Consider the following 16,523-nt stretch of genomic DNA (forward strand, 5'->3'; position numbering starts at 1 on the left):
TTAATATATATATTTAACAACATAGAGTTAGATATGCCATTTATCCCGACCGGAAATAAATGTAATTTTATAAACGTTTCCGTCATTATTCAACATTTTGACTTTATGTAGTGTAAAACAAATGCAATATGTTAACCGTAAAATATTGTAATTTTTTTTAAATCTAACTTTTACATATCTACACGGTTTACGTCACGCGTAAATCATTAAAAATCAATTATGTGGTATTCTCTAATTATTAGCACTTGTATCAAAATCATATTTGCTAATTTTAAAACAAAATCATATTTGCGCATAAACTGGCAAGAGTATAAACACCAATGCGTTTTTTTAAATTCATTTCCTATAAAAACTTTTTTTTTAAATTCGTTTCCTATTTAGTAATTTTAAACATATTGTCAATATTTCAACGATTTATAGGAAGTTTTGAATAATTCCACAATAGCTTACTTTAATTTTAGTTAATAAATAGTTTGTAATGTTAATAAATGATTTTAACCATAATTTACAAATTTACTGTACATTTTTTTTACGCCGAAACTCTGGATTTGTATTTCTGGTATTACCTATATATTTCCAACTATTTATTTCCGTTTTATAATAATAAGTGCAAATATTTGTTTTAGTAAAAACTAGTAATTTTGTTCTACTAAACGGATACCACTCAATAAATATGGATTTAGACATAAAGTTAATTTGACTTTTTTTAGGGAAAAATAAGCCAGATTTTAATATACCTGTGTACAAAGTAAATAAAGACAATTCGCAAAATTATACTCTCAGCGTATTATTTAAAACTGGAAGAAAGTAATCAATTTTTTACATTTTTATGTTAAATTTAACTCAATGAATCTCCAAATTTTAACAAAAACAATACACTTTTTATTGGTTTCTTCTTTTAGGTTTTCCTTTATTTCTTTTCTTCTTTTTCGTTTTTTGATCGTTCCCATTATTTCCTCCCTTAGTATCGAACAATAGAGGAACTCGGTTGTTTCGTACCTGCCACAGGGTTTGTCGTTCTGAATCGAGTGGAAGCCAGGATATTGTTTGTAAAGAAGAGGGGATGAATCGACCGGGATTTTCGTACTCTTGTTTAAGGTTGTAAAGAACGCTGTTCCTAAAATCAAAAAAAAAAAAATTTAAATCAATTAGGAACTTAAACATTGTTATAATTCCACTATTTAAAAATACAACGTAAGACTTTCGTTATATTACAATTTTAAAAAGATTACCCATTCAACTGAAAACCATATGTCTGGAAATGCTATTTACTGACAATGGGGCATTTTCTAACCCCATCATCTTACCTTTACCCTTATTTGAAAAGTGCCCTTTAATTTCTACAAAAGTGTGATCTTAATTAGGGCTAAAGGTCGGTTTCAAAAATTTGGTTTTCGGGCAAATTTTTACTGGATTACATGGGCATACCGTTTTGGCGCTGAGTCGTCCAATTCCTTTCTTACATTAATGATTTTTCTTGTTTTACCATGATACAAAATATAACTTCCAGGGGTGTAGTTCTGTAAGTTTGTAAGCTTTTGTAGAATGGTTAATAGCAATTTGTTTGATCTGATTTGACTAAAACACAAAACTTTTTGAATCAAAACTAATTTTTTAAAACTAAAAGTGGAAAAACCACAAGGCATCACCATATTAGTTTTTTCTGTCCCAAATGTGGTAAGGATGACTTTACGATCTTAACATATAATAATATTTGTTACCCTTTGTAAGCATTATCTATCTTACTTTGTTAAAATTAACCATTATATAGCACCTTATTCGAAGATGCTACCACATAAAAGCAGTGGGGATTTAACCTATAACCTCATGTTGTAGAGACAGGTTTTGGGTTTAATTTCCACTTTGTATATTAAATTGATGTGTAACAAAACTGGCAGTGTGGTGTAGTGGTAAGAACACTTGCTACACCACACATAAGGTCGTGGGTTCAATTCCCACTGATCTCATGCTGTAGCGCCCTTAAGTAAGGCGCTATAAATAGTATGAACTCCAGCTGAGCCAGCACTTAATCAGCAGCATAATTACCAGACAATTATAATCTATACTATCCCAAACTGCCACGGGCAACTCGAGATTGCGCAATCGACTTTCCCACATCGAGGATAAAAATATACACAAAAAAAAAACTGTGAAGAAAAAAATTAATAAAGCAAAGGGTAAAATAGCAACTCACCTGAATCCACATGCGAGATATGCTGCATTTCTTTCATTGACATTTTTAATCAAATCAGCTGCTATCAAAGTTTCATTTAAGGGATTTACCCGACCTTGTAAGATAAGAAGCACAAAATATTTTGAAAATAAAGCAACAAGTTTGTTTGCCTTAATAAAAAATTTAAAGAACTCAAATTTTACTTTGCTTAATTAACTTTTTTTAGTATGTTTTTATCCTAGATGTTAAAAAAGGCTGATTTTACAGTTTAAACATGGCTAATATTTATTACCCCAACCATATCTCGCCTTAGGCAGTTTTGGATATTATTAAGAATGTTAAACAATCATTTATTTGCCAATGGTTTTGGGCTTGGCAGAAGCTTGTATCGTTTAAAGCACCTTACTCTTCGGCACTCTGACATAGAAGCGTTAGTGATCAAACCTATAACCTCATGTTGTTAAGTTAAGTGCTGTAACTACAAACCACAAAGCCAGCTTTTAATATTGTAGGCTTTAAAATACGCTTTGTTGGGTCAAGAAATATAATAACAACTTACATCTTATAACAGTACAGGGTTGGGGTGCAAATTTAAGAGTTAACCACTCCTTACATGCTTCCTCTGGGGTCATCAGTTCAAATCCAAGCTGAGCCTGGTATTCGAGTTTGGTGCGGATATTTACATTGCTCATATACTGTGCAAAAATAATCGTTTAAAATTAAAGATAACCTTATTTTTCTGTCACAAGTTACAAAAGTTGTAAATAATAAAACATATTTAAAAGTCTTTACTCAACAAAAAATAAAAGTTTTTACTCACAGAAGAATGGTCAACACTTGGTCTTATATTTAAACAACCATCGGTACTTCCCCTTAACAGCAACCTGATACCACCAATAGTTAATAGTTTGTAAAAATAAAATTTGTCTTCGCATGTTTGTAATTCTTTTTCTGTTACGGGACTTTAAAAATATTATAAAATTATTTTTTTTGTTTTTCACTAAAAATAAATTTTGCATTTTTAAATCTAGATAATTTTTAAAAAACGATTTACTTACTTTTCGTCCTCCATGTTTATTATTTCTTGATCTTTGATTTGATTTTCTTTAATTATGTTTGTTTGGTTTAGGTTTGTATCATCTTTATTACCTAATATTTGACCTAATAAATCTCCTGTTATGGATGTATCTTGGACAATTTCTCGGGATTTTTTTGCACTTGGTAATGATTTTTGAATTGGAGTAGAAGTTAAGATTTTGTTCATTTTTAAAACTTTTTTATCAGGTTTAACTTTTTCTTTTGTTTCTTTTATTGGTGTTTTGTCAATTTTTTTTATTGAAGTATTTTCAACAATTTTTTCTTTAACATCTTTTTTTGTTTTACTTACAATCGATTTTTTGCCCTTTTTTGCTGTTTTACTAATTTTTGTTTTTTGACTATTAACAGGACTTGTAACCTGAATAGATTTATCATTATTCTGATTGTCTTCAGTTATATTTTCAATTTTTTTCGAACTCTTTAAACTAGCAGGTAAAATAACTTCATCTTCAGAAGAATCAGATTCAACATAACTTTTGTTTAATCTTCCTCTTTTAGGCCTTGGAAACACATTTGATTCCCTCAAGGAGATCCTTCTGCTCCTTCTTGTTGGAGTAAGATCAACATCTTTTTTTAAAGTGGATTTTTCTCTGTGTTTTTTTTCTTGGATTTCTTGTTTTTCAGAGTTTTTCGATTTTTCATTCTTGTTGTTGTAGTTTTCAATCATGTTGTCTAAACTGCTGCTCTCGTTAAAAAGTTGATCCTCAACTTGATTGACTTTATCCTCAATTTCTTCCTCAGTTGCAATTACCAGATTTTCTTCGTCAGAATCTGGCAACACTACATCTTCTAAAAAATAAAGGGATAAAAAAAATTTTAAAATGAAATTACATAAAAACAATATTTGTGCACTTTTTTAACCTGATGATTGTTTATCTACATCTTGCTTTGATTTCTCCATTAATTTATCAGAAAAATCCTTCTCAGCCTTCACCATGGATTTTTTCTAGTAAAAAAAACATCAGTTTTATGTAAGTTATTGTTTGCGGGTATTTTTTGTAAATATTATATATATATAAAGAAAGTTACTTTTCTAGTTGTTTTTGTTATTGTTTTTTTCTTTCTCTTTTTGTCATTAGCTCCATCTAGTTGAGGTAAGTCTGCTTCGTCAGAGGAAGAAAATTCTTTTATTGAACTTTCACTTTCTTCTTTTAAATTACCTTCTTTTTTTTCATCTTCTCTTATATTGTCTTCTTCCATAGTATCTTCACTCACAGTACTATCTTCTTTACTTTTTTCTCTTAAACTTTCTTCTTTCTGCAGGTTCTGTACTTCACTCTCTTCCATCATATTGCCTTCTTCTGTACTCTCTTTTATTTTATTGTCTTCTTCTTTGCTTTCTTTTCTTATATTATCTTCTTCACTTTCTCCTGGAACAATGCCTTCTTCGCTTATTTCTCTTTTATTGTTTTCTTTTTGCCCATTCGAATCACCTTCTCTTATGTGTATGTCCATTGAATTCCTTTCTTTGACAATATTTTCTCTATCTTCTTCGGAAACGCCATTTAAATTTCTTATTTTATTTTTAGGAGAATTTTCTTTTGTTTTAGATCTGCTATTCTCTAAAAATAAACTTATGATAATATATATAAATATAGGCAAAATTTTAAATTTATGTTCTTACCTGTATTGCGATGAAAAATTGTTTTTACTGCTTTCTTGAAATACAAATAATTTCTTTTTCTCCCATTCATGCTTTTAGGTGGTAAAGATTTATCAACAAAAACGATGTTCCTTCTTTTGTCCATAGGGTCTAAAAAAAGACAGGTTATTTATACCAAAATTGCAAACAAATGAAAGTTTAACAACTAATTTTATATAATTATACAACTAATTTAAATATATTTTGCTCTTACTCTGTTCAATAACAACTGGGATTTCCCATTCATTATCAAATGGTGCTGGATTGTTTATCAGGGTTGCCAAAGCATTCATAGAGATTGCAACATCTGCTTTCCACTTCTGAGATAACCTTAAACAATTTGACAACACTGTATAGTTTTTTTCAGTATTCCAAATACACTATTAATGAGATATTTTAAAAATCATTGTTTGAATTTTATATAATTAACATCATACTAAAATACAAAAAAATATGTAAAATGTTATAATTTTTTTTTTGTATATATCTTTATCCTCGATGTGGGAAAGTCGAATGCGCGACTTAAACATAGAGTAACAACTGTTACTCCGACCCAGACTTGAGTTGCCTTCAGCAGTTTGGGATATTATAGATTATAATTGCCCAGTAATTATGCCGCTGATTAAGTGCTGGCTCAGCAGGAGTTTATACCGTTTATAGCGCCTTACTCAAGGGCGCTACAGCATGAGTTCAGTGGGGATTGAACCCACGACCTCATACACCACGCTGCCGGTTCAATTAATAAACCAATTAATAAACCTTTTCACATTAGGATCATCGCAAATGCTCCAGCCCGTTGTTTCTTTAACTTTTAACTTAGGAATAGTTTGTGGAAAGTTTGTTGGAAGTTGTAACAGTGGCACATCAGCCTAAAATTTATTAAAAGTTGTGTAAGATAAAAAGTTTACATTACTAAGGATTTTAAAACAGATGAAGTGATTAAAATATATCATCAACGCTATAACCTTAATCCCCACTGCTGGATTCTTCAGCGCTTATAAGTAAGGCACTCTGAATGGTACAAACTTGCTGTGCCAAAATCCGAAACAGTATTTAAAATATTGGCCAAAATTTTTAAAGTTATACCCTACTGCCTAAAACAACTAAGGTGTGGGTCGTGGTAACAAATATTACTTTATGTTTAGCTCATGCAGTCAGCCTTTTCATATTTATATGAAGAATAAAAATATACAAAAAATAAAGATTTACTTCATTTTAGTATGCATTATTTTAACAATGTGAGTTTTAGAACAAAAATTCAAATAAGTCATAGATAATCTAAAAATATATAAAAATTTGACACTATTGAAATTTAATCATAAAACTTAAAGCAAACATATGAAAACTTTAGTTTACACCTTTAAAATAATTTAAAATCTTACCATTGCAACTAATTGTTTCTCATTCTTTAACATAGGATCAGAAGTAAATGGGGTCACATTTATCGCAATTGAATTATTGTTTAACGTGTAAAGTAATTTTCGTTTCAACATTTTTGATTTTGAATTTTGAAGGTAATGCTTAAAATTTTAAAACGTATTAAGATATAAATGACAATGAATAAGTCTTTTTAAATTTTGTTGAATGAAAATAACAAAAAAAGATAAAATATTAGAAATAAAGTAAATAGTAATATTTTTGTCAAGTCATTTTTTTTTAATTAACAACATCCATAATTCAAATTAATTATTGTATTCAAAAATTTGATTATTTTCCACAGTGTATTGTTAAAGCTTGGAGTAATGGGTTTACAGTAAAACATTATTGGTTTGCTTTCCACTGCTTCCATAATGTAGCAGCCTGCTGAGCCCAAAAACTAATTGGCAAATTTACAAGCAAGGCTTAGTAATATCCTAAACTGTAAAACACAATAGAGTTAGCCTTTTTGGAGTATGGAAAGTTATATGAAAGTTATAGTTAGCCTTTTTGGAGTATGGAAAGTTATGATATGTTAATCCAAAAAAATTACTAACTTTAACATAATGTTCAATGTGTGAAAACACTTGATCATAGTCCTTAATATTATGCAGGGCATTTTGGTAAGCATATTCAATAAATTCAGCTTGTTCCTTTCTTATGCTTTGGTGTAAAGTCTAATAATAAAACAAATTTTAAATAAAAATATTTAAATAAAAAAATTGTAGTTTTCTTAACAATTTATGAAAATATATTTATTCAACCAACCAAGTAAGTTCTATAAAGCTGGTGGTATTGCCTTTCAACACTTGCAATATTTTGATTTAATTTAAATTTCTCCTTCCAACAAAGATAGTTAGATTGTTGTTTAACATCAAAACTTGATAATATAGGTTGTGGTAAAATCAAATCATCCCATATTGGGTTTTCTATTTTGTCTGGTTTCATTATTTCCATTAACAACCCATTAGGCTCACAACCAATCTAAATATAAGCAAATTAAAAGAAAGTTTTTGATTATATTTTAACTTATCCCTATAGAAAAATTGTGTTTGCTGACTTTAAGTGGTGACGGTTTTAAGATTAAAGGGGATTTTCAACCTAAAGACAATAATACTTTGTACAACTTAACTTCACCATAATTTTGAGGCTTAGTTGTTGTTGGGCTAAGTTGGCATAAAACCATGTTAAAGTCTTATTTCTTTGTGCATACAGTTTGTCGAATAATTTTTTGCATGTAACGGTCTAAAGTTATTGGACTTATTCTATAAAAAGTTTTTGACCCAAAAAAATAAAAATTAATATGTAGTTAACACTTACTACACTACATGAGGTCATGGTTTTAATCCCCACTGCTGTAGCACCCTTGAGTAAGGCACTTTAAACGATATGAACTCCTCCTAAGCCAGCATTTAATCAGCAGGGTAATTATTTGGCAAATATATTCTATAATATCCCAAATTGCCAAAGGAAACTTGAGACTGGGTTAAGTAACTTATATTACTGCATGTTTAGGTCGTGAAGTTGACGTTCCCACATCAATAATAAAGATACATCTATGTATAAAAAAACATGCAGCATTACAGCATACAAACTGTGGTAATTAAACTACAAAACATATTTCCAATAAATAAACAAACTAGTACATTTCAACATTTTATAACCACAGAACTAATATTTTATTCATAAATATTTATTAACAATATAGCAGTTTAAATAAACAGTCACCATCGATAGCATAGATTTCGTTGCGATATCTTTATCTTCGGTGTTGTTTTTGTTTCCACTCCAATCTATCGACTCCATTGCCTGTTTAATCTTCGGGTCCCACTCAAAACTCTCCATGGTGAGAGACTGGTTTATCAGTATTAAATGTAGAACTATTTCTTACAACAAAACTTGTTGTTTTTAAGAATAACGAATGTAAAAAAGTATCAAACACGTGGAATAACAAAAACACTAAAGGTACGTTTCATTTGGGAAACCCCCTAAATTTATATATTATGTTGTTATTTCATTAGTTTACCCTCGTTGTAAAATAATTAACATTACACATTACCTTAATAACTCTAGGTTTATTTTAAAAAATAAAAAAGGGTTATAACCAAAATGTTATACATTGCACTATTTTAAAATTTAATGAGAAATAAAACTTATTCCATTCAATGAAAAAAACAGTCAAACAACTCCTTACTCACCGTGCCTATTTCCCAACCCCGTACTAACCACGACCCCTGCTCCCACTACCCACCCCTTACTCACCATGACCCCCTACCTTCACTATGTATTTAAATTAATCAAACGATTTCGAGCCATATTTTACTTATCAAATAAATTTAGTTTTATTCCACTTTGTTTTACAAAGCTGCAACTAATTAAGCTAAGCTATATTATTTTAAACCAAAAAACAATAACATTGACAAATATTTTATTAACATATCCATTAAACAAGGCTTAGAGAAAGGCCTAAATCTTAAATGTTTTATAAAATTTTTAATCCAATAGAAAACAAAATCCTAAATGTAAACTTCTTAGATTAAACAAGCACCAAACCAGGTAGTTTACAAATAATATTAAACAATCTAGTAGACAGCAAATATGTTAAGTTTAATGCAAAACGGCAGCACACTCTAAAGCAGAATATTTGCAAAAATTAACACAATTTATAAAAGGTTTAAATTTGTAATAAGCCATCTACTGTGCTGCATGTGGCAATGTCACAAAAAATAATCCACACTAGATGTATGACACATTGTTAACAATAACTCTGCAAATTAAGCCACAAATCAGTGTCGACTTTTTCTCCTCTTCTTGCGATCACGAGACCTTGATCGAGATCGCTTTTGCTCGGGGCTTCTACGACGAAGTGGAGATCGACGAGAGTGTCGCGAACGAGATCGAGACCTGAAAAAATTTAAGTTAAAAAACTGTCAATAAATTGCTTACAGTATTAAAAGATTTTATCTTGAACATAAAATCCCAACCTGGACCGGCGTCGCTGCTTTTTTTTCGAAGATGAATTCCTTCTTCGACTTGAATCAGAAGAATCATCAGACTCGTATGACACTAAACCTTAATGATATATGAATATGTTACAACAATAAATGTTTATAGAAACAAAATAAAGTTACACAAATCAGTTACCTCCCCCACGTCTCGGAGTGTAAGAATCTTTTCCACGTTTTCGTCTTTTTCTTCGTGATTTGTCTTCGGTAGAACTTAAACTTTCACTAAAAAAATTAAATATAATTATTGGTAAAACCTAATTTTTTTTTGTTAAAATATTGATTTTTTTTGTAATTTTTCACCTTCTTCTATTATCTCTCTTCTTCTCTTCCATGGTCTTTCTCTCCTTTTCTTCTCTGGCTTGTTCCTAAAATTGTGAAATTGAAGGTTAAATAAATCAAACTAAGAATTAAAAACCGCAGTATTACCTAAGCACATAACACTAATTAATATAGAGTATAACAGTTGAATAATAAAGCATAAGCATATAATAAATTTACTTTTTCCACAAGTTTAGTTCTATATTGTTCAAGTTGTTCTAATATTGAAGTTCCAGGTTTTCTTTCTCGTTGACCTGATTCTAATTCATCTTGAAACTTCATTACTTTTACCTGGAAAGATAAACATTTTTTTAATATTTACCAGCAGCGTAGGGTTTGTTTATAACACTTGACTTCACCACATAAAGTCCTAGGTTTTACCACCTTGTATAATATGCTATAAACAGTAAAAACAACTGCTGAGCCAAATACGAATTATTATGCTAATAATCTGGCAATTATAATTAGAAATTTTTTTAAAGTGCTAAAGTTAAGAGACTAGGTCTCGGTAACAAACGGGCCTCTATTGCGATGGATAGAGTCAACTTTTTCAGATTGAAGATAAATAAATAAAAAAAATAATATACATGTATTAAACCTTATGAATTAATTATCAAAATTTACACTTGTTTTAGATATTTTGATACACAATTTTACTGACCTCTATTTCCCTTAATTTTTCTCTTTTTATTTCGTTTGTTTTCATCTCTGCTTTAAAGCTTGAACTCTGATAACAAAAAATTTTAAACAAATTTATTTACTTCTTTTCGTTATTCAACACTTATTTAAGATATTAAAAAAAACAATTTTTAAAATAAAAAAAAACTTACATTGAGAACTGTTTCTTCTTCTTGAAGAGGTTCCCCATCAATTCCACCCTCGAGCTGATCCCACTTTGATGTTGTCATCGCTTGTGCTTCCACTTCTTCTGGATCAACAGTTTCCCACTTGGATTGGAGGAACTTGTTTGTAGGAGGAGGTTTGGGTTTAACTGGTTTAGAATCAACTAGAAAGAAATTGAAAGATTTAAACATAAAAAAATTAAAATAATAAATAATTTGTGTATCAATATCACCCTAAAGCGTAAGGTTTATGATATATTTTTTAAAAGGTGCTGTTGTGACATGTTTAAGCTATTAGCCAGAGTCAAATAGTATGGCTCAAACCATAAAACTTTCAGCTTGTAATCCGCTACCAAAACCTTTTAACTACACCATAAAATAACTTTTTATTAAACTCACAAGGAACTCCATCTAAAGGTTCGCCATCTAATGGCATTCCATCAACGTCAAATGATTCAGACAGCGGAACGCCATCGGTACTCTCTAACTCCTCTAGTGGCCGACCATTTACACCCTCGTCCTCGGCTAATGCTGATTGTTGTTGATTAAACTAAAAACATTTTTATCTTAAATTAAAAATTTGATATTTAAATACAAGATTTATCAAAAAGGAATAATATCAATTTATCTAAAAAAAACATTTTTAAAATAAATTTACGAAAAACGAAACCTACCTCTTCAAATTTATCAACTTGAACATCCTTCACTAACCCCAGGAACACATTTTGAAGATGAATCAGCAACTTATCTGGGTAAACAGTCCAATCATCCCATGCTCGAAAGCATGTCAAAATTTTCTGTTTAAATTGTTCGGCTCTCAATCTACTACTTATGTTCTGATGGCAAGCATGAAGGTTCCGCATTACTTGGTTTAATTTTGCTTCAAAACTGAGTCATAAAAGTGTAAAATATGATAGTTTTGTGCCTTTTTTACTTTTATTATTTCTTTGTAATTAAAAGTGTGGAAAAATTTTTAAATATTTTTTTGGAATCAAAATTGTAAAACCTATAAAAACATAATTCAATTACACACATGCTTTTTAGTAGCAAATCTTAGTTACTTATTTAATAAAAGATTTATAAAAAAGCACTTATTAAAAAATAAGGATACTGTTTTCTTACTGTTTTCTAAAAAATGATGCGTTCGCAACTTTAGCTGAACTATTATGAAGAATATCTGATATCAGATAAAATCTCGCTATCTTTTTAGTCAGTGGTGTTTCCAAAATACTCAAACTTTCAGCAATACATTCAACAATTTCTTCGGCACATTCTGCATGTTCGAGACAGAACACCATTGCTTCGCCGATAGCTTTGTGCCGTGGCATGAGACTTCGCAAAATGTCCTCCAATGTGTCACGATCCCTGTGCATACAAAATTGTTGTTATGAGCATTGTTTAGACACAGTTCATAAATAAAACTATTTTTACAACCTTTCCATTATAACTTTGTCTTAATAAATTTTAATTTATATCCCAATGTAGGATACTTTTTTTTATATTAATTCTTACGACCAAATATTAATTCTTACTCTTCCTGTAGCTCCCCCTTTGGTTTCTCAGGTTCAAGGGTAACTTGTTTCTTTGTTTGTTCTTCCGACTTTTTCGCCATCGGAAATTCCTCTTCAGAGTCTGTCTCAGCTAATCCTCCTGAAAAAATTTGAGTTATTATTATTTAAGACTTTTTAAACTTTATACAAGATTTTATGTACTTTCAAAAGTAATTTTAATTTTTAAGAAATAAAAAGATATTTTAACAGACCTGAGTAAGGGTTAAGTGGAGGTGGTCTCCACCACGATCCATTCTTGAACATCCTAAAATCTTCTTGTTTGTATTTTGTGGGACTTTCACCCTAGTTAAATAACAATATATACAATTATTTACATGTTAAATGGATGTTAGGTATATGCTTGTTAATGCAAAATAAATTATCATTATATATACTAAATGGAAAATATGTCTAATATCTAATCAAAATAAAAGAAACTGTCTTTTAAGCACCAGCAATTTCCCAATTATTTGTTGTGACCACATTACAACAAGTAATGTATCGAACAAAAAAGTTAAAATGCAGCCCATAAATTTAAAAAAAAAATTATTATAAATAGTGTTAAAACTCAATTGATTACTTGTAGAATGGTGAATAATCTCCATCTATAGTAAATATGAGCTGGGCTCTTGTTGTCAAATAAAAACCTTAAATATTTTACACAATTAAAAGAAATTAACCTTAGACAATAATCAAGTTAAAAAGGTGTATTTAAATTTATTTATAACATCAAAATAACTAAAACCTAATACAAAACTACAGATACATATAATAAAAAAAGTCGAAAATAAAAAAAGGAAATCAAAATTGTTTTTTTAACAGCAAAACAGAAAAGACTTACCCTTATCTAACAACAGTATTATTAAGATCTTACCTAAACATTGGGTTACTAATTTCCCTGTTCATTATCATAGCTTCGAACATGGGACCTTCTCGTACCACAAACTCGATCATTCGATGAATCAAACATAACAGGTTCCTGCAAGAAGTTATTGTCATGGCAAAACCCAAAAACCGAGTCAGGTTTTGTCAAAAATTAAGGGTATAATGTTTAAATTTTTGACCGTAATTGAAATACCAGAGTCTGTATAAAATGTTTTTTGTAGTCAAAAGGTTACAAAAAATTATAAATAAATTTGTGTAAAATCCGTGAATGAGGATTTTATTTAGAGTTAAAGTGTATTCTAAAAAAATAAAAAAAACATAAGCTTATAGCCTATAAAAATAAAACAAAGATTTAGCAAGATTGTTAAAAAAAAATTATTCAAAATTTCTAAAAATTTGTATGGGTCAAAGCTAAGTGTTTTGGTTTACATGTAAATTATTATGTATGGGTATTGTTGATATATACTTATATTGTTGTTTTGTTGATACTTACCCGGACCTTAACCTAAATAAACGAATACCTTTCAGTTGGCATGACGACGCGAACAACAGAATTTTTCAACGTCTACGTTCACCAAGTTGACAGCAAAGTTGAATGGAAAACATAAGTTAAAAGGAATTTTAAGTTGATTTGGGTTCAGTTTTTAAGCCAGATAAAGTTAGTTAAAAGTGTATTGTGTATGAATGTCTTATATAAATACATAGAACAAAAAAAATAAAAATATGTGTTTTTTTGTTAATTTTGTGCAAAAAAATTTTAAATTAAATTCTTACGTCCTCAAAATCCCTCTGGTCTCTAAACTCAGGTGGTTGCCCCATTCCGAGAGATAGCTTTCCTGGATCCTTGGGTTGACAGTTAAATGGTAACCCAGAAGGAGGTGGGGGCATTGTGCGCTCAAGCAGAGCAGGTGGAACATACACAGGGTGAGGGGGTACGGGGACAACTTTACCCCAACCCATTTTCATCTCGTAGTCCATAATGTCCCTGCCTATGTTGGTTGTGGTTTTGTAATTTGAAAGAGAAGTTTGTTAGTTAGTTTGGTGAAAAATATTATAAATCTTTATCTGTTTTTAAAACAAAATCCTGGTCTAACCCCACATTTCAACCCACCTTGTAAGTGTCTTAAAGCACGATCTGCATCTTTTCTTGTCATGAAAGCAACGAAAGCACAATTTCTTTCTCTTGACCTCTCATCATCAGTACGTGGCCACATAACCTAATATATCAAATTAACATAAATAATTAATTAAACTACCACATATATGAACACAAGTTAACTAAATGTCCAATTACCAATGATATATTTACCACCCCAACCATATATAAGTTTCTGTAATGACCGAAAACTAATATTTACCAATAGACATTTTACCAAAAACCACATAAACAATAATTTTACAGACAATAATGGGATACTTTCTTTTAGCCCCCACATACCCTAAACCTTTTTTAGAAAATCCTCCACAAATTAAAAAAAAACTGACCTAAATTTTTTGTAAAATGTCAATTTCTAAATATATGGTTTTTAGACGTTTATTCAAATATTATTAATTAGTCTTCAACTTACTTTAACACTGGCCAGGGGTCCATATTTTCCAAACAACTCACATAATTGTTGTTCATCCATCTTCGGATTAACATTACCAAGAAACAAATTTGTTGACATCGGGTCCGAACATTCACGTGATGTTGCCATAATATCGTCCAACACTAGAAAAAATAATTAAATATAAAACTACAATTTTAAACAAAAAATAATACACAAAATAATCATAACTAAATACAACTTACTAGTTCAAAAAGATTTATTAAAATTTTTTTTTTAATTTAAGGTCTAACAAAATTTTTCTTAACTTACTGTCCAGATTGCTTGCAATGGAAGCAATCATCTTTGGATCTGGTGGTTCAAACCTCGATGGCTTTCCTCTCGTTGTCAAGACAACATGCTCCGGACTGTGTTCAATCCGAGATCTTGCGCTTTTCTTCACAGAGTGACGTTGTTCGCGCTCCAGTTGCATTACTTTAAGCTCCTCCTTAAACAATTCAAGATTGCTTTTCTTTTTGTCATCTTTTTTCTGCAACAAAAATATTTTTAAATGAAAAATGTGTTGAGTTATATATAAAATAAAATTCTATAAAAAAGGATTGTAAAAGTAACATGTTAAAATTGTGCTTGGTAGAGAAACTGCTAGTTAAAAAAACTATAAAATAAATCTAGTTGCTACCTTTAATGAAGGTTTGTCTGGTTTGTTAATTTTTGGGGTAATTGGTGAACTAGTTGGTTTGAAATCTTCATCTGCAAATCTTGATTTCGGTTTGTACAATTTTCCTTTACCAGCAGGTGCTAAAATAAAAAAGAATGTTTTTACAATAATTAATTTTGGGTGTAAATAAGCAACTTCTCTTCCCTAGATAAATTATAAGCTTTTATACCAGTTCTGTATATTGTAAAAGAATTTCTGTTACATCATCGAAAAAAATTTATTGAACAGATATTAGAAAGCCGAAAACACATATGCCTGAAAACACATTTTTACTGTTAATAAAACATTTTCTATGAACCCGTTTTCAACCAACCCTTCTTTGGAAAATCGCCTTTAATTTTAAATGCCTATTAGTCAAATGTTTTTCGGTAATATGAATGTCAATGAAATAAAAACAAAATGGTATATTGGTTAAAACACATGGCTTTACTGCATGAGGTTCAGGGTTTAATTTCCACCGCCTGTATGCTGTAGTGCCATTAAGTAAGATGTTATAAATAGTAGCCTCTGCTGATTCAATAACTAATCAGCAAATTAATTTTTGGGCAATAATAATCTACCCCAAACTGCCAAAGGCAACTAAAGGCTGGTTAAAAGTAGGTCGTGAAAACGACTTTCTAACCTTCTTACATCGAGAATAAGATGAACAAAAAAAATCTTATAAATTTACAAACTTACTTTTTGCATCAGGATTTACAACTTCTCCTCGAACAAAAGTTTTAATATTTGATTTACTTCCTTCAAACGTGGCCACAAAATCCTTGTAAACCTCAGCTGTCTTTTGTTCCTCTTCTTTTTTCTTCAAATCATCTTTATCTCGTTTGGATAAAACATTTTTAGTCACATTCATTCGTCCAATGCTGAATGCTTTTAACTTTGTTTCCGAGATCGACTAGAAATATTAGAATAAAAAAAATATTGTATATATATATATATATATACTCAAATGATGTACTAAAATATACCTTTGTCTATACCTTATAAAAATAGAATAGAAATTGAATTATAAACGAAAAAATCATAAATCAAACTTCGTAAAAAGTGTTAAAACAATAAATAAAAAAGCAAATATTTATACAATAAACAAATTTAATTTGCCAGACATTGGAAAAGCTGCACTTTGCTGAGTAATAGACTGATAGACAGATAAAGTGGAAGTGACAATGACAAACAGTAAAAAAAACTGTTACTTACCTTCATTGTTTCAGAAATGTTAAATTTTGCAAACGGTCAACAGCAGACAGACAAAATTTTATCAAATTCAGTAAGTTTAAATGTACATTTTTGCAAACTAGAAAAACCACTTTGTAATATAGTTTTTAAGCT

At 29.8% G+C, this 16,523-nt stretch overlaps 2 protein-coding genes across 4 annotated transcripts; both read right to left on the bottom strand.

The window, feature by feature from the left end:
- Nucleotides 1-691: 691 nt before the first annotated feature.
- LOC145745523 (uncharacterized) lies at nt 692-8,255 on the bottom strand. 3 transcript variants are annotated; one of them, XM_082563623.1, is made up of 15 exons: nt 8,058-8,255; nt 7,098-7,313; nt 6,887-7,006; nt 6,296-6,433; nt 5,673-5,782; nt 5,128-5,243; nt 4,896-5,024; nt 4,301-4,833; nt 4,133-4,217; nt 3,232-4,057; nt 2,994-3,135; nt 2,733-2,868; nt 2,195-2,288; nt 1,429-1,578; nt 692-1,117 (listed from the first exon to the last, which is right to left on the bottom strand). In XM_082563623.1, exons 1-15 carry the CDS (start codon nt 8,172-8,174, stop codon nt 883-885), a joined length of 3,147 nt encoding a protein of 1,048 aa, XP_082419749.1. In that variant the 5' UTR covers nt 8,175-8,255; the 3' UTR covers nt 692-882. The 3 variants fall into 3 exon arrangements, 2 of the variants coding, with proteins under 2 accessions (XP_082419749.1, XP_082419748.1); XM_082563622.1 differs by having other exon boundaries at nt 3,232-4,060; XR_014281264.1 differs by lacking the exon at nt 692-1,117 and having other exon boundaries at nt 1,453-1,578; nt 2,195-2,343; nt 3,232-4,060.
- A 485-nt stretch (nt 8,256-8,740) lies between these two features.
- LOC145746364 (U2 snRNP-associated SURP motif-containing protein-like) lies at nt 8,741-16,523 on the bottom strand. Its single transcript, XM_082564632.1, has 22 exons — nt 16,392-16,523; nt 15,876-16,089; nt 15,159-15,277; nt 14,792-15,008; nt 14,501-14,643; nt 14,044-14,149; nt 13,707-13,921; nt 13,454-13,497; nt 12,922-13,026; nt 12,628-12,694; nt 12,260-12,350; nt 12,030-12,147; nt 11,620-11,862; nt 11,172-11,385; nt 10,897-11,047; nt 10,486-10,661; nt 10,317-10,382; nt 9,836-9,946; nt 9,638-9,702; nt 9,474-9,559; nt 9,314-9,401; nt 8,741-9,233 (listed from the first exon to the last, which is right to left on the bottom strand). Exons 1-22 carry the CDS (start codon nt 16,395-16,397, stop codon nt 9,116-9,118), a joined length of 2,763 nt encoding a protein of 920 aa, XP_082420758.1. The 5' UTR covers nt 16,398-16,523; the 3' UTR covers nt 8,741-9,115.

Source organism: Corella eumyota, chromosome 3 (assembly GCF_963082875.1).
Source record: "Corella eumyota chromosome 3, kaCorEumy4.1, whole genome shotgun sequence".
Classification (NCBI taxonomy): Eukaryota; Metazoa; Chordata; class Ascidiacea; order Phlebobranchia; family Corellidae; genus Corella; species Corella eumyota.